General features: G+C 36.9%; 1 protein-coding gene across 4 annotated transcripts in view; it reads left to right on the top strand.

The window, feature by feature from the left end:
* The window catches only part of RBBP8 (RB binding protein 8, endonuclease), an 80,167-nt gene that overhangs the window by 38,438 nt on the left and 15,885 nt on the right, over positions 1–25,844 (top strand). For all 4 annotated transcript variants that reach the window (XM_043444208.1, XM_043444209.1, XM_043444206.1 and 1 more), the window contains 7 exons: positions 4,553–4,665; positions 8,988–9,054; positions 16,927–17,102; positions 19,159–19,266; positions 20,657–20,742; positions 22,300–22,412; positions 24,925–25,804. In XM_043444208.1, coding sequence (XP_043300143.1) covers positions 4,553–4,665; positions 8,988–9,054; positions 16,927–17,102; positions 19,159–19,266; positions 20,657–20,742; positions 22,300–22,412; positions 24,925–25,804 — 1,543 coding nt within the window. The remainder of the gene's footprint in view (positions 1–4,552; positions 4,666–8,987; positions 9,055–16,926; positions 17,103–19,158; positions 19,267–20,656; positions 20,743–22,299; positions 22,413–24,924; positions 25,805–25,844) is intronic.

The following is a 25,844-nucleotide window of genomic DNA, read 5'->3' as shown; positions in this document are numbered from 1 at the left end:
TACTAGTACTGTTATTATATTACATTTATAGACTTTCCTTCAAGGAAGCAAAGTATTTCCCCTAATCTAAGGAACAGTCACTGTGCTAAAGAAGTAGATAGAAGACATTTTTAAAAAAATCTGAACTAAGCAGTTAAACCATAGTTGTCTGATAGACTTTAATATCTTTAAAAGCTCTTTTGGCAGTCATAGGAAACACATGTTTCAACTGTTGTTAAAAGGGAAAATCGGTACTCATAATCAGAGGATTTGTGGTTCTCTAGGTTTCAAATACTGAACCAAATGTCTTCTTTTGTCTTGCTAAGTCTTCTTACTCATAGATTCGAATTTAAATTTATTCTTCAGGAGACCTTCCCTGACTTCCTAGACTAGGTTTAGTTCTGCTGTGTGCTTTCATAGTGTCCTGTATTTCCACTTTAATGTGAATCCTATGCCTGTGTCCAATCCTATGCATTGGACATGTGTCTGCTCAGTCATGTCCAATTCATGACACCATGAACTGTAGCCCACCAGGCTCCTGTGGTTTTCTAGGCAAAAATACTGAAGTATGTTGCCATTTCCTGCGCCAGGGGATCATCCTGATCTAGGAATCGAACCCACATCTCTTGTGTCTCTTGCATTGACAAGTGGATTCTTTACTGCTGTGCCACCTGGTCATGCTTTATTTTAAATACTTCTTATAGGTCAGGAAGCAACAGTTAGAACTGGACATGGAACAACAGACTAGTTCCAAATAGGAAAAGGAGTACGTCAAGGCTGTATATTGTCACCCTGCTTATTTAACTTCTATGCAGAGTACATCATGAGAAACACTGGGCTGGAAGAAGCACAAGCTGGAATCAAGATTGCTGGGGGAAATATCAATAACCTCAGATATGCAGATGACACCACCCTTATGGGCAGAGAGTGAAGAGGAACTAAAAAGCCTCTTGATGAAAGTGAAAGAGGAGAGTGAAAAAGTTGGCTTAAAGCTTAACATTCAGAAAACTAAGATCATGGCATCTGGTCCCATCACCTCATGGGAAATAGATGGGGAAACAGTAGAAACAGTGTCAGACTTTATTTTTTGGGGCTCCAAAATCACTGCAGATGGTGACTGCAGCCGTGAAATTAAAAGATGCTTACTCCTTGGAAGGAAACTTATGACCAACCTAGATAGCATATTAAAAAGCAGAGACATTACTTTGCCAACAAAGGTCCATCTGGTCAAGGCTATGGTTTTTCCAGTGGTCATGTATGGATGTGAGAGTTGGACTGTGAAGAAAGCTGAGTGCCGAAGAATTGATGCTTTTGAACTGTGGTGTTGGAGAAGACTCTTGAGAGTACCTTGGACTGCAAGGAGATCCAACCAGTCCATCCTAAAGGAGATCAGTCCTGGGTGTTCACTGGAAGGAAACTGATGCTGAGGCTGAAACTCCAATACTTTGGCCACCTCATGCGAAGAGTTGACTCATTGGAAAAGACCCTGATGCTGGGAGGGATTGGGGGCAGGAGGAGAAGGGGACGACAGAGGATGAGATGGCTGGATGGCATCACCAATTCAATGGGCATGAGTTTGGGTAGACTCTGGGAGTTGGTGATGGACAGGGAGGCCTGGCGTGCTGCGGTTCATGGGGTCGCAAAGAGTCGGACACGACTGAGTGACTGAACTAAACTGAACTGATTGTCTGTCTTTTTCTAGTAGACTGTAAACCCTTTAAAAGAAGTGACATTATCTTGGTCACTGTTGTATTTTAGCACTGATAGTACTCATTATAGGTGTTTAGTGAAACCCTTTTCAATGAAAATGAATAAATCTGAGGAAGTCTTTTTAGGGTATAGCAAACAATTGAACATACTTGTTTATCTGGTAAGTTTTACTGCAAAATGAAAGCTTCTATTTCTTCATCTCTATGAACAAGGTGGAATATAACTCAGAATGCCTAATGCTTTTTGGCTGTTAAAGTAGAATTACTCCTTTCCCTTTTAACCTGCTTATAGCTACTGAAATTGCATTCTCCTATGAAATTGAGGCTGTTTTTTCTTTCTCTGAAGCAGCAGTTAAAGGTAGGCAAGAGGAAAGAAGTGGAATCCTACTGATGGAAATAGGAACTATCCTATTTTCTCACATCCATTTAAATTTAAGCTAGGATCAGTGAACAATCAGGAGTTGACTCTTTACAGATACTTTAATATTAAAAGTGGCAGTAAACTGGAGAAAACTAGAAGTAATAAACAAGCTGGGGAATATTGCTTCATTTTATGACTGCCTATACCAGTGACATTTTTAAGCTTGGAAACTAAGGGTTTCAAGAGGTTGTGTTCCATAATATCTTATGACATTTTAACATATCAGAGTTGAATTCTTGGAAACAATATGGAAAATGGTAGGGTAATGTTTAAAAAATACTTTGTTAGAATTGATGAATGCCACTTAGCTCCTTCAGTGTTTTTCAGTGACTTTTCAATGTCAATGCTCTTTTTGGCCTCTAGATTTAATAGTTCTAGAGTTTAATAGTTTAAAGTGAATAAATTATTTACCTACAATCAGAACTATTTGAATGTTATTGCATGAAGCCCAAGCTATTAATTTGAATAGATGTTTGAAAGAGAAATATGAAATGTGAAGTATTTTTTTAAAATAGTTAAAATTAAGTTTCTTCTTTTTTTTTTTTTTCCATTTATTTTTATTAGTTGGAGGCTAATTACTTTACAGTATTGTAGTGGTTTTTGCCATACATTGACATGAATCAGCCATGGATTTACATGTGTTCCCCATCCCAATCCCCCCTCCCGCCTCCCTCTCCATCCCATTCCTCTGGGTCTTCCCAGTGCACCAGCCAAGTTTCTTCTTATAACAGTTTAACAATGTCTTGGTTTGGAATAGTTTAGAGAGAACTTTATCTTTATTTCCTTTGGAATTTTAAAGGCAAATAGCAAGAACAACAGTAGCAGCAGCTGTTAAGTACAGGATCACAACTAGAGCACCTAATCCTCTGTTTTTATCTTCTCTCTTATTAGTATAATTTATTTAAGTTGAAATAGATTCATGTGGCTTGTGGCTACCATTTTGAACCACAGTTCTCGACTTTTCCCAGTACTGACTTAGGATTCAGCATTCTCAAGTTAGTTTCTGTTCATCTACCAGCAATTGAAATTGCTTTCAATTTGTTTGCTTTCTTTCCCATTTTCCATCTTCATAGTCTTGTGTCTTTAAAAATATATATGTGTCTGTGTGTATATATATATATATATATATATAAAATCTTTACTGTAGCTTTGTGGGATTTGGGGAGGGAGCCATAGTAGATGCAAATGTTCACTTTGTCATCTTTTCTTAGATCTTGATTGTCCTAATTCCTGTCTCTAGAATGTACTCCAATTAAACCATGACGTCGAGTTCTTTATCCTTTGTTCTAGACATTTTAGTCGTATTAATGCAACCTATGATCTCTAATCTTTATTTTTTATACCCATATCAACACTTGTTGATAGGAGTTTTACATAAAAATCTCTCGGTTCTTTTTGTTTCAGTTGTACAGTTTTCATGAATTCATGGTATGTCCTACTATGCTATTACTCCCATAGACATTTCTGTATACTTAGTATCTTATTAAGTTATTGAGTTAAAATTATTATATAGAATTTATATTTGCTAAATTCCTAAAGTGGGATATGTGTCTTTTTTTTTCAACAATATTTTTTCCTGGTTATATAAATAATGAAATTAGAAAAATTTTGAAAAATAAGCAAAATACTAAGAAGAAAATCTTCTGTTTTATTGGTACCTATGAGATAACTATTAGTAACATTTTGGGAAATACCTTTCTTTTCATCACCCACCCCTTTCATGTATATATTCCCTCTTCCCTTCAGCCCTCAAGATAATAAAATCTATTTTGTAATCTAACACTGGAGTCTTTTTTTTTAAAACTGAAAGAACATAACTTTTTTTTAAACTTTGTATTCTTTGACCTTTAGTATTCATTCAACTAAAAAAGTTGTTGAACACTCATTATGTGTGATATGCTATGCTGGGCAAAGCAGATGCAAGTTTGCATCCATTCCATTGGTACTGGACTGGGTTCAATTTTTGGGTCTAATAAATTAAAATAAGGTCAGTTTCTTCAATAAATAAGTTCCCCTCGAATAGAGTTTAAAATTAGCAGATTTTTATAGAATTGCACTCAGAATTGCAGCCTGTAGAAAATGATATAGCATGATTTCAGCCTATATGGGAATATGTGAAAGGCATTATAACTAATTAATTTTCTCTGTATTTTCCAATTCAATTCTTTAATTCTTCCTAAAGTATAAAAATCCTGAAATTAATACATGGAGCAGTATCTTATAGTAGTTGACAAATATTTTTTATTTCAGTTAATTGAGGCATAATTGATAAATAAATTTTTTTAAATGTTTATCATAGTGATTTGATAAATGTATAGATTGTAAAAAGGATCCCTACCATCTGGTAAATTAATACATCCATCACCTCACATATTTTTTATGTTTATTTGTTTATGAGAACATTTTAGTTGTACTCTAAAAATACTTTGCTTTTGTTTCATAGATTAAGAGCAGGATTGTGTGATCGCTGTGCAGTAACTGAAGAACATATGCGGAAGAAGCAACAAGAGTTTGAAAATATTCGGCAGCAGAATCTTAAACTTATCACAGAGCTTAGTGAGTTTCCTTTCTTCACTTACTAAGTATTTAAAACATAGTATGCTACTGTTAAACACCTATTATTAAATTGGTTACAACCAGATGGGTTGTTTACATGTTTTCTTCGTTTAGACACAAGGTCAGAAGTCATTTTTTTCCCTTTTTGTAGATGTAATCTCATGCTTATTTTAGTAAGAAATAGGGTATAGATTGTTGTTTTGTGATCCCATGAACTGTAGCTCACCAGACTCCTCTGTCCATGGAATTTTTGAGGGTGTAGAAAGGTTATACAAATACTGTCCATGTTGGCCTTAAAGTCTTACCAGCTGTAAGACAAGAAGCACATTTTCTTTGGATATATACATATTTGCTTCTTTGGTTTCATTTCATGTAATTTGATTATTTATATTTAGTAAATATAGACACAAAGCAGACAATGTAGTACAAAGATGTATGCTTTTCCTGATTTTCACTATTTTTTTACACACTGTTACAAGTATATCATTTTTTTTTTTTTTTTTAAACATTTATTTTTATTCATTTGGCTGCATAGAGTCTTAGTTGTGGCATGTGGGATCTAGTTCCCTGACCAGGGATCGAACCCAGCCCCCCTGTATCAGGAGCGCAGAGTCTTAGCCACTGGACCACCAGGGATTCCCAAGTATATCATTTTCAGATTAGTCTACTTCCCCATTTCATGTAGGATTTTCTTACATTTATCTTCCTTTCCAAACTAATTCCATATATTGACTTTATTTTTTTCTATTAATTATATTGCTGTCCTCTGGTTCCTCAAGCAGAATATATGAGTATATTCTCATTATTATAAAATGAGATAGAAAAAACATAATTTTGTTTTGCTCCCAGAGGTAACTACTATTAAGAACATAATAAATATCTTTCCAGGTCCAAGTTTGTCCATCTTTTGTTTACCTCTGTCCTTCACTTTACCCCCTCCTCTCTCTCCTTTTTTAAATTTTAAAAGGATCATCTCCAAAATATTTTTCTTGTTCTGACATATGTTGTTTTAGACTGTAAGAAATTGTTACATGTTTATATATTTCAGTTCAGTTCAGTCGCTCAGTCGTGTCTGACTCTTTGTGACCCCCAGGAACCGCAACACGCCAGGCCTCCCTGTCCATCACCAACTCCTGGAGTTTACCCAAACTCATGTCCATTGAGTTGGTGATGCCATCCAACCATCTCATCCTCTGTCGTCCCCTTCACCCACTCTCAATCTTCCCCAGCATCAGGGTCTTTTCCAATGAGTCAGCTCTTTGCATCAGGTGGCCAAAGTATTGGAGTTTCAGCTTCAACATCAGTCCTTCCAGGACTGATCTCCTTTAGGATGGACTGGTTGGATCTCCTTGCAGTCCAAGGTACTCTCAAGAGTCTTCTCCAACACCACAGTTCAAAAGCATCAATTCTTCGGTGCTCAGCTTTCTTCACAGTCAACTCTCATATCCATACATGACCACTGGAAAAACCATAGCCTTGTCCAGATGGACCTTTGTTGGCAAAGTAATGTCTCTGCTTTTTAATATGCTAGCTAGGTTGGTCATAACTTTACTTCCCAGGAGTAAGCATCTTTTAATTTCATGGCTGCAATCACCATCTGCAGTGATTTTGGAGCCCAAAAAAATTAAGTCAGCTACTGTTTCCACTGTTTCCCAATCTATTTGCCGTGAAGTGATGGGACCAGATGCCATGATCTTAGTTTTCTGAATGTTGAACTTTAAGCCAACTTTTCACTCTTCTCTTTCACTTTCATCAAGAGGCTCTTTAGTTCTTCTTCACTTTCTGCCATAAGGGTGGTGTCATCTGCATATCTGAGGTTATTGCTATTTCTCCCGGCAATCTTGATTCCAGCTTGTGCTTCTTCCAGCCCAGCGTTTCTCATGATGTACTCTGCATAGAAGTTAAATAAGCAGGGTGACGATATACAGCCTTGATGTACTCCTTTTCCTATTTGGAACCAGTCTGTTGTTCCATGTCCAGTTGTAAGTGTTGGTTCCTGACCTGTATACAGGTTTCTCAAGAGGCAGGTTTAGACCCATAGATTTTGTGGTGTGTATGAATACTTGTATGCATGCATTTATTTAGGAGTATAAGGTTATCAGTGAGTAGAAAACTATTACATTTATGACACTGACTTCTTGAAGAAGTAGGACTGTTTTCCTAAAATTATGCCACCCTCTGAATAATCCTCATCATTTTCTTTACCTTGTTTCTTTATTTCCTATAAAATAGAAACTGGATCTGAAAGCTTGATAGGTCCAAATTAAACCTTTTTGACAGCAGTACTTCATGGGTAAAATTGTCTACTTTATATTGCATCCTATCAGGATGTAGGTATTGTCAGGTTCTTCCACTCTTTGGGGTTGACTGTCAGATTTCTCCATTATACAGTTGAATCTTCCCCTGGTACCAAGTAGTCTGAGTTGGAAGGATAGATGTGTGATATTTTGAAATCTTGCAAAAATACAATTCTCCCTCAATCTTTCTTTAGTAATTTTAGTATCTATTGTTGATTCTGGCCTGAATCAATTATTTAATTACAGATTACAAAATGATAATTTTCCATTTCTGTTATTCTTCTTACATTCATATGCTGGCATTCTTCTATAAACAAGAATTCTCCCTCATCAGTTAGGGCTATTAGTTACCGTAGGATGTAGTTCCTACTAGAAAGGCATGATGCATCTTAATATTTTCCCTTTTGCCAGTTTTCAGAATAAGATCTTATATAATAGTTACCTACAATGGTGACAAATGAGGTATTATGTGTTGCATATGTTACGTTTCACTTTGCTTTTGAGGTGAGTGGGCTTTCTCTGTTTTGAGCATAACAGACACGTGGAATTTTATGTATGTAGTGTGTCAGTTATGTTATTTTATTGATACTGATTACCTCAGTCTTGTCTGCCTACTCTCTTTTGGTAATCACTTCTATCATGTTACTTCGAGGTCTTCCGTCTTTTAAATCTTTAAACATTTCATTATTATGTAAGATAATGCTGTTACCTGAAATACTTGGAAATCTATATATGAGTCATTTTCTACTGACTGTAGTGGTCATTGAATTAGGATCACTCAGGAGTTCAGGCTTGAACTGGAAATTTCAAGTTCAGTCCCTCCACCAGTGCTGATACCAACAACCACTTGCTTACTCTGCTTGGGTTTCACTCACATTTTGTTTTTGCTGTTGATTGTGGCAGTGGTGTGGGAGTCTCCTGGATGTCTCTTTTTGTGTCTGGCTCAGTTGTCCTCTCGGATCCTTTCCTGATTTTCTCAACAGCCCAAAGTAAACCTTTTTTTCCTTGGAATTTCATTTAGTATTTTATCTGTGCTTCTCTTAACATCTTTGTTACTTTCAGCAGTTAAAAAAAAATAGTTTATATAATATCTTGTGTCTTATTAGACTGTACTTTCCTTTAGGTCACTGTCATATCTTAAGGTTTTTTTGGAGTTTTTTCCCCGATCCTCCAAAGGAGGCAGTTTAGTAGCCCTCACATATTGTATATAGTCAACAAATTTTTATTTACTCAATGTAAGAAAATATGTTGAGATTGTAAACCACTAAATTATTAACAGATTTTTGGAGTGTGATTAACTTTCTTTATGAAAGGTTAATTGAACTTATTCTGACTTGATCTCTTTGATATATTCCTCCTAGTAAAACACATGCTTAAGCAGTGACATAGTATCAAGGATTAATAAAAATTTTGTTCTGGCAGCCATAGAAATTATAGCCCCAAATTGAGTTTTTGCTTTATAAATAAGGATGGATAGGAAAATTTAGCCAAGGTCGAGTCAAACAAGGAAATGCTGTTTCAGTGGTATATTAAGTTACTGATACCATAATTATTCATGAAACATAGAGTATGACTAAGAAAGAAAATTTACTTAAGTGTGCTTCTGTTATAAAAAATTACACTGATATTCACTGTTATATTTTATGATTAGATTTATTTTGAGATAAATGACTCAATAAAATGGTATTTGAAATTAGTAGGACTGAGTAACCAGATGGAATGCTTTCTTGTCCTCACATGAATAATTAAACTATACTGCCCAGTACATGAGGTCCTCTTTCCTTTTTGCCCACAAGCATTACATAAAATTATCAGTTAATCATTTATGTGAAACTGGCACAGTGTGAGGTGTAGTAATCACTACCTAGTAACAAATTAGTTTTGAATAGTAGCATTAACCCTGACTAACATATGACTTAGAATCTGAAATCCTAATTTCTCCATGACTGTTGAAATTATTGAAAGAGCCTGACATGCATCCTAATATAGCTATAATTTATGCCTTCTTTTCACATTATATTTAAGTGAATGAAAAGAACACTCTGCAGGAAGAAAATAAAAAGCTTTCTGAACAGCTGCAGCAGAAAATTGAGTAAGTATTTTTTCTTAATTGTGGCAAAAAAATTATTTTCCCCTACCTTCTCTTTCTTCATTTTACTTAGCTATGCAAACTGTAAAGGTATATTAAGAATCAAAGATTTCTTTTTTAAAAATTATAAACTCTTCTGCAGTTGAAAATACAAGGAAAATCGCTGTATTTTTGTTTTGGAAGTATATATGAAGACTTTGTATGCATCTCTTAGCTTAGTATTTGAATGTATAAAGTATCAAAACATTTTAAAGCATTTTCATTTTTATAACTATTATAAATAAATTATTCAAATAATTTGAAATACTTCTATTTTAAACAAATACTTGAGTTTTGTTACCACCTTTCCAGCTCTGTTCTAGAAACTTAATAAAAGTAATATGAATGATTATGTCCTCTTACACATTTCTCAGGCCTGAAGAACTTCTTTTTCCTCTCCCCCTCTCCCCCACTTTTTGTTAATAAAAATAATAACTTTTATCCTGTATACCAGTTACTCTTCTTGGTGTTCTGTGTTTATTATTTCTAATCCTCACTGTGATTCTTCAAGGTAGTTTTATTGTCTCTACTTTATGGACAAGGAATCCACATCTTACAGAAGTCAAATAACTTGCCGTGGTCTCACAACTAGTAGATAACGAGACATCACTCAGAACCCCATCTTCTGACTTAGAAGACTCTGTCCTCTCCATTATTTGACAGTGTCTCAAAAAAAGAATCTGTTTTTCTGGATCTAGTCTGATACAGAGCAAGAGATATGGCCAGTTCTTAGTTCCCATTTATGTCAAGTTTATGTAATATCTTTTAAGAGTTACAATTCAGGATCATGTTAATGGTTTCCAGGGTTTTTAAAGACTGTTGCATTTAAGTGGACATCTTTGAAAATTTTGCTGAACTATGTAGACATAACATGATTTTGCCTTAGTTATTATCTTATGTATAAACACATGTCCCAAGTGGAATTAGCATCTTTATCATATCAGTGCTTTTTTTCAGTAGTGGGTGTCCAAAAAGATTTTGATATTCCTGCCATGTTAGCAGTCCACTGAATATTGGTAGCCAAGGAGAATTTTGAGGGGGGATAACAAATGAGGAAAGAAGGATTTGGGGCCAGATTGAGGTTATTAAACAAGTGTGTATGAAGATGTCAGCACTTACTGATTTTACTTGTGCTGAATATTGAAGTGAGGCTAGAACACAAGTTCACAATCATTTCTATATGATTCCAAAGCCTCAAATGTTTTTTTTGAAACATTACAACATACCCTCACCTCAACTGACAAGATACTTTTTATTATTGTTGTTCAGTTCCTAAGACGCATCTGACTCTTTGTGACCCATGAAGTGTAGCCCGCCAGGCTTCTCTATCCATGGGATTTACCAGGGAAGAATACTGGAGTGGGTTGCCATTTCCTTCTCCAGGGGATCTTCCTGACCCAGGGATCAAACCCACATCTCCTGCATTGGCGGGCACATTCTTTACCGCGGAGCCACCAGGGAAGCCCGGTTTTTATTACTGTCTTCCTTATCTGTCCCACTTCTGTGAGCATTCCTGTGCTTTCCTGTGATAAGATCTGTGTGCTTGACTGCAGGGGGTACCTCAGGCTCCACTGAACGTGTTTTGTAACAAACTGTATATTCTCTGTATTACCCTTCACTTTTAAAAAGAACTTGAGTTCTGAATTGCATCTGGTTCAAAGATTTCAGATGAGTGGTGGTTGACCTACATTAATTTATGTTCTGTGAAGTAAAGGTCACCCCAATCATATCAATCAGTTTAGGGCATGTATTTTTTATTTAGTACATGCCTCCCTCAGGACAGTATAGGGGATAATCTGCTGTGTCTTTCAACTCTCTCCTGAAATTTAAGACAGTTATTCACAAAAGCCAGCTATTCTCCTCAAACATATTCCCTTTTGCTTTCAATCAGAAAAAAAGCAAGTATTATCTTGTCTGAAGTTTCTCTGATCATTAGAAAGAAAGTATTATTTTATTTATATTTTTTCTTGCTAAATGCTGTAATTCTGATTCACCTAATCTGAGTTAGATGTTACAGATACCTTTTAAGGTAGGACAGTTGTTCAATGACAGTATAGTAAATTATTCAGAAAAAGTTTTGCTGTTATGAAGTTAAAAATATATATTCAACTGTACCCGTCACAGAAAGAAAATAATTAAGTTTTGAGGACATGACTCACTTTGTTTTGGGAAATGAATGTCCTGGGTGAGTGAAAGTCAAAGGAGTCTTCTTTTTTTGTTTGTTTTTTTTAACCCTCACCCTCGGCATTGAAAGTGCAGAATTCTAATCACTGGGCCAGGGAAGTTCCCTCACTGTTCTCTTTTAAACTGAATTCCTTGTATAACTTAAATCGCCATTATTTAAATACCTTTTATATAGGTTTGCTGTCTCCCAAGTGTATTTAATTTTAGTGAGATGATACTGTTAGAAAGTTCTAAGTCTGGGTAGAGATCACTGTACGGAGTGATACTTGTTGATTCTGATTTTAACTTCTGGGACCATCTGGAACAAGTTTACCCCTCCTTCTACTTGATGGCCCTTTGTGTGCATTAAAGATCGGTATGGGACCTTCCTGTGTCTTCATCATAAGTAGGTAAATATGCAGAGTAAATATTTTCTGTTCATTAACTATTCCTCATGAGACATTACTTGAAGACTCTTCCAATTATTTCTCTTTAATGTTTCAGTTTGTCAATATTTTAATTAAGTCAGTCTTCTAGGTATAGTCTGACCAGTAGAGTAGTACTGCCCACTCCATTTTTCTGTTTCTTTACTTATATTGTATGTGCTTGCATGCTCAGTTGTTCAGTCATGTCCAACTCTTTGTGATCCCATGGACTGTAGCCTACCAGGCTCTTCTGCCCATGGGATTCTCCAGACAAGAATACTAGAGTGGGTTGCTATTTCCTCCTCCAGGGGATCTTCCTGATGTGGAGATCAAACCTGCATCTCCTACATTTCCTGCATTGAAAGGCGGATTCTTCACCACGGACCCACCTGGGAAGCCCTAATGTTAATGTGGTCAAGATAGGTATATTTTGACCTTACTGGGTTTACTGCTAACTAGAACCTTCAAGTCAAAGTCTTCTCCTCTCCTCTACTTGTAGACTTTTTGTGGTGGTATAAAAATACAGGACTTTAGAGTCATGACTTTGTAGGAGTTGTTGCAGAAACCTTACGTCAAAGGAGTCTTCATTGTAAAATAAGTGCAATATTGATTAAATACTATTTTCTGGGCATTGCATTACATTTTTACATATATCATTTCTTTCAACTTTTCCAGAAAAATGAAGTAGGAAAGTACAGTACTGTATCTAATTTAATAGATGAGGTAACTGAGACTCAGAAAGGTTAGCTAACTTACCCAACATGACTAGTAAGTGTGGCTCCGATGGTAAAGAATTCTTCTACAGTGCAAGAGACCTGTGTTCAATCCCTAATTAACCAAAAGGTGTGGCATAAACTTTTAACTTTTCTCAGAAAATCAGAATGAGACGTAATGCTTTAATTTAGTTAAGACATGGAAAGTTGTATTTTTCCTTTTTTCTTTTATGACAAAGGACAAAGGAGGACAAAGCCAGTACTTGTTTACTTAGTTTAGACACCTCTAGTTAGAGCTGGTTTTGGGGGGGGGGGGTTCCCTTTTGTGATCCCAGCTACTTCTAGGTTGACTGCCAGGAAATCAATTTCTTCTCGTGACTCATTCATGTTTCAGGTTGAATTTTTATGACTAATAGGCAGGTAGCCTATGACGTGATTAGTTAAAGCAAGGTCAGATAGATTTCACACTCCATTAATTTGTAAGAGTTTCTCATATGACTAGCTTACTTTGTTTTTTCCAGAATAAAATGGTAATTGTAGGTAGATATTAGTTCTAAAGATTTTCCTTGGAATGTAGCATAGGATTATAGACCACAATAATACTGATATTATCTAGAAAATTTAGATATAAATCTGTTAGGAAAAATTAATCTCAATTAAAAAAACTATGTTGGTCATAGTTTATAAAAATCTCATTGTTTGGAAATATGTAGTCGTACAAATTGATAGGACTATATTAGAAAAGACTGGTTTTGTCATGTAAAACTTAAATGCCTGACAGACTGATAAAAATTGTTGGCACATAAGGTCCAAAATGGTTTGGCATGGGAAAGTCAGTTGAGTTAAAATGAATTATTTTACTCAATACCCACAATTCAGTCATAACCCAGTCTTTGTGTATCTTCAGTCTTGAATTGGGCAAGAACGTATGCCTAGATCAGTACGAATTTATTTTTCTAGTGGAATCGGGAATCTTCCATATTCATTCATTCAATAAATACTTATTGAGCATGTACCAGGTACCCACTGTTGCAGATACGTGTGCTGTATCAGTGAGCCAAAAAGAGCCTTAGCCTTTTGGAGCTCACAGTTCTGGCCAATGAGCAGTAGACAAACCAATTATGTACTAGGTTAGAAAACAATGACTGCTGCAGATAAAGTTACATCGGAATAAGAATAAGGAACAGGAGTACTAGGGTGTGGAAAGGGGGTTGCAGTTTTAAATAGCACGTTTAAGGCAGGCAATGATGAGCAGGTAAAACTCCAGTAAACACTTGGAAAAGATGAGGTAATTAGCCTTGTGATATCTGGGGGTGAGCATTCCAAGCAGATGGGACAGCTGGAGCAAAGAACATAAAGCAGGAGTGTGCCTGGTGTGTCTGAGGAGCCTTGGGGCATTGAGGGTGGCGGGAGTAGAATATAATTTGAAAGGGGTCAGATAGGTAGTAAGGGGAGAGAGATAAACCAATCATTCTAAGGACTTTGGCTTGTGTTTTCAGTTAAGTGGGAAGATGTGGCAGATTTTAATCAGAAGAGTGGCATAGTATGACTTGTTTTAATGGGACTGTTTGAGTCCTACTTGTAGTCAGTCATTAGTCCCATGGTCTATACCCAGGATAACAGTATTGTCTTTGGGAGTCTGGCTGCCAGGGTTTAGATCCTGTTTCTGTTACTTACTGCTACTTTTATTTTAGTAAGTCACTTAATCTCTATATCTTAATTTTTCCCTTTGTAAAGTGAGAGTAATGTCTTATGCTTAAACTGATACATGTAGCACTTTGAAGAGTGCCTGCCATTGCAAACCTGCAACTAACATTGGTGGTTATCAGTGTTCGTATTACTTCAGTTCAGTCACTCAGTCGTGTCTGACTCTTTGTGACCCCATGGAATGCAGCACACCAGGCCTCCCTGTCCATCACCAACTATGGAGCTTACTCAAATTTATGTCCATTGAGTCGGTAATGTCATCCCACCATCTCATCCTCTGTTGTCCCGTTCTCCTCCTGCCTTCAATCTTTCCCAGCATCAGGGTCTTTTCTAGTGAGTCAGTTCTTCACATCAGGTGGCCAGAGTATTGGAGTTTCAGCTTCAACATCAGTCCTTCTAATGAATGTTCAGGACTGATCTCCTTTAGGATGGACTGATCTCCTTTTGGATCTCCTTGCAGTCCAAGGGACTCTCAAGAGTCTTCTCCAACGCTACAGTTCAAAAGCATCAGTTCTTCAGCGCTCAGCTTTCTTTATAGTCCAACTCTCACGTCCATACATGACTACTAGGAAAACCATAGCTTTGACTAGATGGACCTTTGTTGGCAAAGTAATGTCTCTGCTTTTTAATATGCTGTCTAGGTTGGTCATAACTTTCCTTCCAAAGAGCAAACGTCTTTTAATTTCATGGCTGCAGTCACCATCTGCAGTGACTTTGGAGTCCAAAGAAAAAATAAAGTCTCTCTCTGTTTCCATTGTTTCCCTATCTATTTTCCATAAAGTGATGGGACCAGAATCCATGATCTTAGTTTTTTGAATGTTGAATTTTAAGCCAACCTTTTCACTCTCTCCTTTCACTTTCATCAAGAAGCTCTTTAGTTCTCCTTTACTTTCTGCCATAAGTGTGGTGTCATCTCCGTATCTGAGGTTATTGATATTTCTCCCGGCAATCTTGATTCCAGCTTGTGCTTCATCCAATCCAACATTTCTCATGATATACTCTGCATATTCGTTAAATAAGCAGAGTGACAGTATACAGCCTCGTATTATCTCAGACACTGAATTTGTCATTTGCCAGTCTTATTGATGTATGCAGGTCAAGAAGCAAGTTAGAAGTAGACATGGAACAACAGACTGATTCCAAGTAGGAAAAGGAGTACGTCAAGGCTGTATATTGTCACTGTGCTTATTTAACTTATACGCATAGTGCATCATGAAAAACGCTGAGCTAGATGAAAACACAAGCTGGAATCAAGACTGCTGGGAGAAATATCAATAACCTCAGATGTGCTTATGACACATCAGTCCGTAAGTGTGGACTTACGGCTGAAAATGAAGAAGAACTAAAGAGCCTCTTGATGAAAGTGAAAGAAGAGAGTGAAAAAGTTGACTTACAGCTCAGCATTCAGAAAACTAAGATCATGGCATCCGGTCCCATCACTTCATAGCAAATAGATGGGGAAACAGTCGCTGACTTTATGTTTTTGGGCTCCAAAATCACTGCAGATGGTGACTGCAGCCATGAAATGAAAGGACGCTTACTCCTTAGAAGGAAAGTTATGACCTAGACAACCTAGACAGCATAATAAAAAACAGAGACATTACTTTACCAACAAAGATCTGTCTAGTCAAGGCTATAGTTTTTCCAGTAGTCATGTATGGATGTGAGAGTTGACTATAAAGAATGCTGAATACCGAAGAATTGATGCTTTTGAACTGTGGTGTTGGAGAAGACTCTTGAGAGTCCCTTGGACTGCAAGGAGATCCAACCAGTCCATCCTAAAGGAAATCAGTTCTAGGTGTTCATTGGAAGGACTGATGTTGAAGCTGAAACTCCAATACTTTGGCCACCTGATGTGAAGAACTGACTCATTTGAAAAGACCCTGATGCTGGGAAAGATTGAGGGCAGGCAGAGAAGGGGACTACAGAGGATAAGACGGTTGGATGGCATCACCGACTCAATGGACGTGAGTTTGGGTAGGCTCCGGGAGTTGGTGATGGACAGGGAGGCCTGGCGTGCTGCGGTTCATGGGGTCGCAAAGAGTCAGACACGACTGAGCGACTGAACTGAACTGAAATGAAAACTTATTGATTCTATTGTCACAGTGTTTAACACTGATCCCTTCCTTTCCATACCTATCTTCAGAATTCCAGCTCAAACCTGCAGATGCTCCTGCCTGGACTATTACAGCCACTGCTTCCTTTCTTTCTGTCCCAGCCAATCTTGCACAGTCCTGCTGGCTAGGTTGTTACATTACTGCCATCTCTAAAACCTTAATTCCTTTCTTCTTGCTTTCTAAATGATGTGGATACTTACTCGAGGCTCTCCTTCATGTAGTTCCAGCATGTCCGTCTCTAACACAAGTACATGGTACTACTGCCTGCCTTTCGCAAACTTGAAGGCTCCTCAGTGGATTTTCTCTGTCATTTAAAATTCTTTTAATTTTCACCTCAAGTACCACCAGCTACACTTTCTACTTTACCTCTCACAATATTTTCCATCTGGTATTCTAGTCATTTGAGTAGTTCTCTGATCCTTGTATTTAGGAATGTTAGATGCAAGGAGTTATTTCTCTTCCAACTTCATACCTGTGTTTGGCTGTTGTTTATTCACTCAGTCTTCATGTCCTCCTTTTTTGCAGTCCCATGGACTGCAGCCCACCAGGCTCCTCTGTCCATGGGATTCTCCAGGCAAGGATACTGGAGTGGGGTGCCATTTCCTCCTTCAGGGGATCTTCCTGAGAGTGTTCTGCTATAGCTCATATCTTATGGTAGATGTTTTAATAAATATTTACTGAACTAATTTAATTTTCCTTATTTTCCTCTAGGAATGATCAGCCACATAAAGCAACTGATCTTGAATCCGAGGAAGATGTTATTCCAGATTCACCAATAACAACCTTTTCATTTTCTGGCACTAATCGGCTACGAAGAAAGGAGAACCTCCGCGTCCGATATGTAGAGCAAACACATGCTAAACTGGAGCACTCTGGCTGTGCACATGGTGAGGATTAGAGTTGTAGCTTAGTTACCTAGTTGTGTAAAAAAAAAAAAAAACCGAGTATTCATCTATTGTTAGGAAGATAGTCACTGTTCAGGGTAACGTACGTTACAACTATAACCTTAACTGCCATCAGTGAAGTGACTGGGAAGGTATCTTTTGCCTGTGTTATGTATAGACATGATTTGCTCATCTGAATATGTAAGCACTCAACATTTTACAAATGTAGGGAATAGTTTTTTCCTTTTTATTTAAAAAATATCCCTATGTGTATATCTGAGTGGGATACAATGAAAGAGGAAGGTAGGCTAACATTGAGTCCCACCTCCTGTATGCTGGTTATTATGCTGAGTGATTTGAATACATTATTACTGTATTTTAATTCTCACGACAGGTTTGTGGGGTAGCTTCTAGCACCTTTGTTTTATAGAAGAGGAACGATTTGTTCCTAAGAGGAGTTAAATAGCCTGTCAAGTGGATGAGTCAAAATTCAAGTATAGATCTTCCTGCCTCTAAATTTTTGTACTTTGGAAGTATTATCCATAGCTACTCCCATCAAAGGTTTAACTAGCTATTTTTAATTTTTCTAATGTGTAGCACTTGGTGGTAAATCAGGAAATGGTTTTATAATGTTTCTAGTTTGTGGCTTATCAGTGGCATATTTATTAATTCCAGGCCAGTTTACCATTTCTGGTACATACTTTGAAACTGCATTTTCATATAGTCCTGAAATTTATCCTGTGGTGTGTCACAGTGCTAATTCCTTTTAATATTGATCTAAAAGTAAATCAGTATTTAGAGCTTCCATCTTTAACCTAAACTGTTTGTAACAAGGAAAGCATTTGAGGGGAAGGAGTATATCTAGTCCTAGAGATATTTTTATAATGCAGGTAAATTGTTGACAGTAGCTCTGCCTTTTAAAAAAAAATAGTAGTCTTAATTTTTGATATTAGAAAATTGACACAGTTTTTCCCCATTTTATATGAGCTTGCATCACCATCTAGTGGAAAACAAAAGAATTGTTAAAAATCTTATACATAATTAAGAACTAAAGTAAAATGTAACATCTTGGATCTAGAATGAACACTTGTGGGCCTTTTAGTCTAATATCATATAGGACATGAATAACCACAGATAAGCATCAGCATAGTTTAGATCATGTTTAAATCTATCTGAAAGAATATCCAGAAAAACAAAACAGCAATTTTCTTTTTCAGGAAAGTCATCTTGTACAAATGCTCTTGGTTTATCTCTTTGTTTTATGAGAATAACTTGTAACTGTTTAAAACCATGTCAGTTTTAATCTTGTTCTGATCATTTTTACTTGGACTATGAAATTTTGGTTTTAAAATACCACTTTTGAGCCATGCAAATTATTTTAAAACTAATTTAATGACTAGTTACTCCTTTTCTTTTTCTAACACCCATGCTTGTTAATTTTAAAATGGGGTGTGTGTGTGTGTGTGTGTGTTAACCACTCAGTCGTGTCCGACTCTTTGTGGTTCCGTGGACTGTAGCCCACCAGGCTCCTCTGTCCATGGAATTCTACAGGCAAGAATATTGGAGTAGGTTGTCATTTATGCTTTTTAATGATAATTTCTAGTTATAATTAGTAAAAATCTATTCCCCTTTACTTTGTCCTTCTTTTGGTTTTCTTTGAATTAAATCCTTAGGTAGTGGGATGATTTCTGATAAAGCATGTTTCAGATTTCCTTCCAGAAAATGAAAACTCTGAAATAAAGACTGAAAAGCAATATGATGCAGCATTCATTGCAGATGAACCCACTGATTTCCAGCATTACACAAGGAAAGGTCACCTTAAAATATTACAACTCTAGTAGGCTTAGGTCAGAAGAAGGTTATCTGTTCCAGTCCTCTTCTCCCGCACTGTCTTAACTTCCAACTTTAATGAAACTAAAGGAATAACCTCTTTATTAGACTGTTGAAGTTATATCAATAAAATAGACTTCCAGTGGATTTAAAGATAGATTTGTATTGGCATATTAATTTTATCATGATTGTATGTTTATTTGTAATCTCTCCTGTTTTTTTCCCTTAGAATTGAGAAAAGTACCAAAGTCTTCAGCTCATCCACAACATAAGCCTAATAAGGAAAGTGAAATTCTAGTGGCTGACACTTGTGATCAGAGTCAAGCTCCAGTGGCTAGTAAGCAAGATACTAAGATTATAAACTGGTGGGCAAGAGTGGCCAACCATGTGAATTTAGACAATATTTTAAAATATTTTCCATGTAATTTTGTTTGTATTAATTGTTTAAATAGTCTTTTTCATATTGAACAGTAATGTATTCTGTTATGAGTTCGTATTAATATCCATGGACTTCCCTGATGGCTTAGATGGTAAAGAATCTGCCAGCAGTGCAGGAGACCCAGGTTCAATCCCTGGGTCAGGAAGATCTCCTGGAGAAGGGAATGGCTACCCACTCCAGTATTCTTGCCTGGAAAAGTCAATGGACTGAGGAGCCTTATCCATTTTAATACAAATTGTTAGTAATTTTAAGTAAATAAGCCTTTACCGTGGTTTACTCATTCATTCAACAAATATTTGAGTGCCTACTGTATACCGGGCACTAAACAAAATAAAATGTTTAACGTCATAGAGCTTACAGTCTCATTGGGGGAGAAAGAAAGTAAATATATGTTAGATGAAGCAGGATCTCTGAAGAAAAATAAAGCAGGCTAAGAAGAGATTTTAGAAAGTCTCACCTTAAAATAAAGTAACATTTGAACAGAGACTGAGGGAAGCAGGTGAGTCATGTGGATTTCAGGGCAAAGGGCATCCCAGGTGGAGACATCAGTGACCACAGAGCCCCTGGGGTGAGGGTGCTCTTTGATTTGTTTGAAGAACATTAAGGAGCCCTTTGTGGGCAGGGCAGAGTGAGTGAATGGGAGATTGTTTTGGGCAACTCTAAGAGGAAAGAGACTGGTAGCTGGAGGTTTGCAGGATGGAGCTGAGGGTAGGGGTGGTTAGAAATCAGGAGTTTGTTTTTGAAAATATATTGTTTCGGATACTGAGTAGCCATTCAGGTAAAGATTTTGATGGGTAGGTGAATGTGAATATAGATGAGTCTGGGATAGAGGTGGTTGTTAGCATGTAGGGGAGATCTGAAGCCATGAGACTGGGTGAGATTGCCAAGGAAGTGAATGATGATGGGAGGAGAAGTAGTTCCAATACTTAGGCACAAGGCTCTCCATCATGGAAAGGAATGATTTTCAACTGTATTATACTGTCACTCCCATCTGGCCGTTTTAGACTTTTTTTCCCCTCCAATTACTTCCTCCATGGAATTTTAATATAGCACAAGAAATCCATTTAATTAAATATTTTTAATGATAATTTTTTCAGTGGCAATAAGCCTGCAACGTATTGCAATTTATAGTAAGTATTTTGGGCTTTATAAAACATAATTTTTAAAATTGTTCAGTGCCATTTTGTAAAGTGGTCCTTTGAGCTTTTTCTTTGCTTTTTTGTACGTTTTCATATGGCTAGTTTCTACAGTTGTATAATTGTTCGTGTTTTTTTTTCCTTAAACTTAGAACCACATGGAAAAAGCAGTTATCCTCCTGATAGTTTAGCTACAGTAGTTGCTGAAACACTTGGACTTTGTGTTCAAGAAGAATCTGTAAGTAATTGTTTAGTTTGGTAATAAATATGAATTAATTAGTGTCCTTTGAGGTCAGTTTTTAGAGAATTAAGCAAGAGAAAAAAAATTTTTATCCAATGATTATTAGATAAAGGCCTAGAACAAAATTGATGTCACTAGAAAAGGCTCATTTATATTATTCACTCCAGGCAGTTACAGAAAACTCTATCAAGTCTTGAGAATTCTTTGGATATAGGTTACCGGTTGAGTCAGAATTTAGATGGCTTAATAGGGAACTCTGCTCAGTGTTATGTGTCAGCCTGGACGGGAGGGGAGTCTGGGGAGAGTGGATACATGTGTATATATATGGCTGAGTCCCTTTGCTGTCCACCTGAAACTATCACAGCATTGTTAATCGGCTATACTCCAATAAAAAGTTAAATAATGAAAAAAAACTTACATGGCTTAGAGGATTTAGCCAAACCTCTTCCCTATCCCCTCTCCTCCCTACCCTGTTCCAACTTAAAGAGAAGATTTAAACCTTTAGATTGAGTTCAGAGTTTATTGGATCTTTTTGACATCCTTTAAACTGGGCTTTGATTTGGAAAACAGACTAAATTCTTGGGTCTACTACAGATGCTTTAATTCATCTTTGTCCTTACAAATGCCAATCCAGTTAGACCACATCCTTAGGGATTGACTGAGAAATTGACCCCATGATTTTCTTTTCATTATTTAGTGCTTCCTTACATCAGAAACATTTACTCTTTTTCTTAACCAGTCTCTAAAAAATGGAAGCCTTGAATTCATCAATCTTAAGGAAGCTTCATTTTGTTACAGCTTTAAAACATATCCCTTTGCTTTAGTCAGTAAATTATATAGGCTCTTATAAAGTTTTCTTGCTGTTGAATTTCCAAAATTGAATTGACTTTTGATTACATTTGAATGTTTTTTTTGCAGGGGGTGGGGTGAGGTTCTTTCTACTTTTAGAACTAACTTCAAGTGATGGTGGTTAGTTTTTACCCTTTGAACTCTAAACATGTTTTAACTTTTTAAAATCCCCTCCTACCAATAAACCTGGCATGTCAGTAGTTTAGACACCAAATCCATTGAGGGAACTGATCTCTGAAGATTGGCTGCTCAAAGTGTGATCCACAGGCCAACAGCATCTTCATTCCTGGAAGTTTGTGAGAGATAGAAAATCTTAAACCCAGCCCAGACCTACTGAACGAGAACTTCTGTTTTCATAGGACCCTCAGTTGATCTGTGTGTATGCAAAAGTTTGGGAAGCACTTGCTCTTTAAAGATCCTTTTAAATTCATCTCCTATAAGTATAAATAATCATCTCTGTTCCCTTCCTATCATCTAACTAATCTGGTTTTTTAGAATTAGCAACTATCAGTCTGCTTTCTGTCCTTAAGAATTTACGTATTCTGGATAACTTATTTAAATGGAATTATATGTGGCTTTTGGGTCTGGCATCTTTCACTTAGCCTGTTTTCGAGTTCATCCGCATCACAACATGTATCAGTATTTCATTCCTTTTTAAGAATAATCCTCCATTGTATTTATGTACCTTATATTTTATTATTGAAGGAATCTCAAGGCCCTCGGAGCCCTGTTGGTGATGAACTCTACCGCTGTCTGGAAGGGGATCACAAAAAACAAGGTTTTGAGGAATGTAGAAGAAATAGTGAAGATAATTTAAGGTAATTTGGGGCACTTTGGTAAAAACTTATAAACTGTCAATGAAATTCCATTGCAATGAGTTCCACAGATTTAAACTATTTCTCTCCCTCAGCTTGTTATTCTGGTTGTATTAATTTTTATTAAAAAAAATATTTCCCCCAGTTTATGACCTGTTGAGGGCGTTTTGCGTTAATGTAGAGATCAGGATGTTACTATTAGGTTCTTTCTGTACTTCTATCAAGCAGTGCTTCAGAGGTCCCAGCCTCATCTCTTTTTAGGATCCAGTCATCCCTCCTGGATTTGTATTTTCTAAGACTGAATGTTGTATGAAATCCATCATTAGCTCCGATGAGCTTTCAAGATTGGGATACACTGTTGCTTTTACTAATTTTAGAACATCCATTAACTAACAATACTATATTTATGTAGCATTTTGCTTTTTAAAAGAGTTTTCAGTATTAAATACATATATCACATTTAATTGTCATTATACTAAGTCATTAGGGTAGGTTTTATTACCCCCATATTTTACAGTCAACAAAAATGCAACCCCACAGAGATCAAATGTCTTTTTAAGACCACACAACTATTTTTTTTTTTTTTATTTTTTATTAGTTGGAAGGCTAATTACTTCACAACATTTCAGTGGGTTTTGTCATACATTGATATGAATCAGTCATAGAGTTACACGTATTCCCCATCCCCCCTCCCACCTCCCTCTCCACCCAATTCCTCTGGGTCTTCCCAGTGCACCAGGCCCGAGCACTTGTCTCATGCATCCAGCCTGGGCTGGTGATCTGTTTCACCATAGATAATATACATGCTGTTCTTTCGAAACATCCCACCCTCACCTTCTCCCACAGAGTTCAAAAGTCTGTTCTGTACTTCTGTGTCTCTTTTTCTGTTTTGCATATAGGGTTATCGTTACCATCTTTCTAAATTCCATATATATGTGTTAGTATGCTGTAATGTTCTTTATCTTTCTGGCTTACTTCACTCTGTATAATGGCTCCAGTTTCATCCATCTCATTAGAACTGATTCAAATGAATTCTTTTTAACGGCTGAGTAATATTCCATGGTGTATATGTACCACAGCTTCCTTATCCATTCATCTGCTGATGGGCATCTAGGTTGCTTCCATGTCCTGGCTATTATAAACAGTGCTGCGATGAACATTGGGGTGCACGTGTCTCTTTCAGATCTGGTTTCCTCAGTGTGTATGCCCAGGAGTGGGATTGCTGGGTCATATGGCAGTTCTATTTCCAGTTTTTTAAGAAATCTCCACACTGTTCTCCATAGCGGCTGTACTAGTTTGCATTCCCACCAACAGTGTAAGAGGGTTCCCTTTTCTCCACACCCTCTCCAGCATTTATTGCTTGTAGACTTTTGGATAGCAGCCATCCTGACTGGCGTGTAATGGTACCTCATTGTGGTTTTGATTTGCATTTCTCTGATAATGAGTGATGTTGAGCATCTTTTCATGTGTTTGTTAGCCATCTGTATGTCTTCTTTGGAGAAATGTCTGTTTAGTTCTTTGGCCCATTTTTTGATTGGGCCATTTATTTTTCTGGAATTGAGCTGCAGGAGTTGCTTGTATATTTTTGAGATTAATCCTTTGTCTGTTGCTTCATTTGCTATTATTTTCTCCCATTCTGAGGGCTGTCTTTTCACCTTGCTTATAGTTTCCTTTGTAGTGCAAAAGCTTTTAAGTTTCATTAGGTCCCATTTGTTTAGTTTTGCTTTTATTTCCAATATTCTGGGAGGTGAAGACCACACAACTATTAAGTGGGCTTCCCAGGTGGTGCTAGTGGTTCTTTAGAACCTGCCTGCTTTTGCAGGAGATGTAAGATGCGTGTTCAATCCCTAGGTCAGGAAGATTTTCCCTGGAGAAGGGCATGGCAACCCACTCCAGTATTGAGTATTCTTGCCTGGAGAATCCCATGGACAGAGGAGCCTGGTGGGCTACAGTCCATAGGGTCACAAAGAGTTGGACATGACTGAAGCAGCTTAGCCTGCACGCACAACTATTTAAGTAAGAGAGTCGGAGCTCTTAGCCATTCTACTTCTTCAAACTTAACCCTAGTGATCTTTCTACTACCCCAGCTGTCTCCTCTGCTACAGGCAGGCTGGGTCACGAGTTATGTTCTATTTTGTAGTATAAGAATTTTATTTCTTGAAGTTACTCTTGATAAGATTTCATAACAACAAAAGAATTTGGGATTTGTTCAAATATTTTCTTATATAGTGTATTTATTTAGGTTACTTTGGAAAAATATTTATAGATAGGAATATCATGGTTATTGAGATAGGTTTGCTGTATCATTTCCCTCTGCTTTTTGTCAGCCAAATAAAGAGAAGCCAGCAGCTGAATCATATCTTAAATTTTGGTCAATGATCTGCTTCTAATATGTAGATAAGACCTTACTGTTAATAATTCTGTATTAGCAAAAGTTTTCTCATTATGCTTATCTTTTAATTTTTACCCTGTTTCTTTAATAGGAAAAAACTTTTACCACTCTTTATTTTTTTAGGTTTTCAGATTCAAAGACTCCTCTTCAAGAAGAATTGACTAATCGGGTATCATCTCCTGTATTTGGAGCTACCTCTAACGTGAAAAGTAGTTTAGGTTTGAATACAAGTTTGTCCCCTTCTCTTTTAGAGACTGGGAAAAAAACCCATCTGAAAACAGTGCCCCTCAGCAACACTTGTGCTTCTGGACTAGAGAAACCTAGGTCAAAATCTGAAGACGGCGCCCTTATGACACATCATCTTCTTGGGACTGAAGTAAACAAGATCCCTAATCAGTCATCTTCTAATAAGCAGATGCTTATAAATAAAAATACAAGTGAACCCCTAAGTGAGCAGGATAGTATTGATCACATTAAAGATACTGATAAAGATAAACATGTGGTACCCCTGAAGTCACTGGGAGGCAGAACCAAAAGGAAGAAAATTGAGGAAGAAAGTGAAGATGAAGTAATCTGTCCCCAAGCCTCCTTTGATAAAGAAAATGCTTTTCCTTTTCCACTGGATAGTCATTCTTCCATGAATGGAGACTATGTGATGGATAAACCTCTGGATCTGTCTGATCGATTTTCAGCTATCCAACGTCAAGAGAAGATCCAAGGAAGTGAGAACTCTAAAATCAGATTTAGGCAAGTGACTCTCTATGAGGCTCTGAAGCCCGTTCCAAGGGACTCTTCCTCAAGCTGCAAGGCCTTGAGCAGGAGCTGTGAGCTAACCAAAGACTCCCCAGAAGAGCCCTGTTTACAGGAGTCCCTTTTCCAGTCCTTGAGTAAATCTCCAGATAATAAAACACTGTTACAAATAAAGGAAGAAAACCCAGTATTTAAAATCCCTCTTCGTCCACGTGAAAGTTTGGAGACAGAGAATCTTTTTAATGACACAAAGGTATGTGTTCAGTATTCAAGGGTTTTGATTAAAATGATGG

This window comes from Cervus canadensis, chromosome 23, assembly GCF_019320065.1.
Source record: "Cervus canadensis isolate Bull #8, Minnesota chromosome 23, ASM1932006v1, whole genome shotgun sequence".
NCBI lineage: Eukaryota > Metazoa > Chordata > Mammalia > Artiodactyla > Cervidae > Cervus > Cervus canadensis.
The sequence above is the reverse complement of the archived record's forward strand: the minus strand, read 5'-3'. Positions and strand labels throughout refer to the sequence as shown.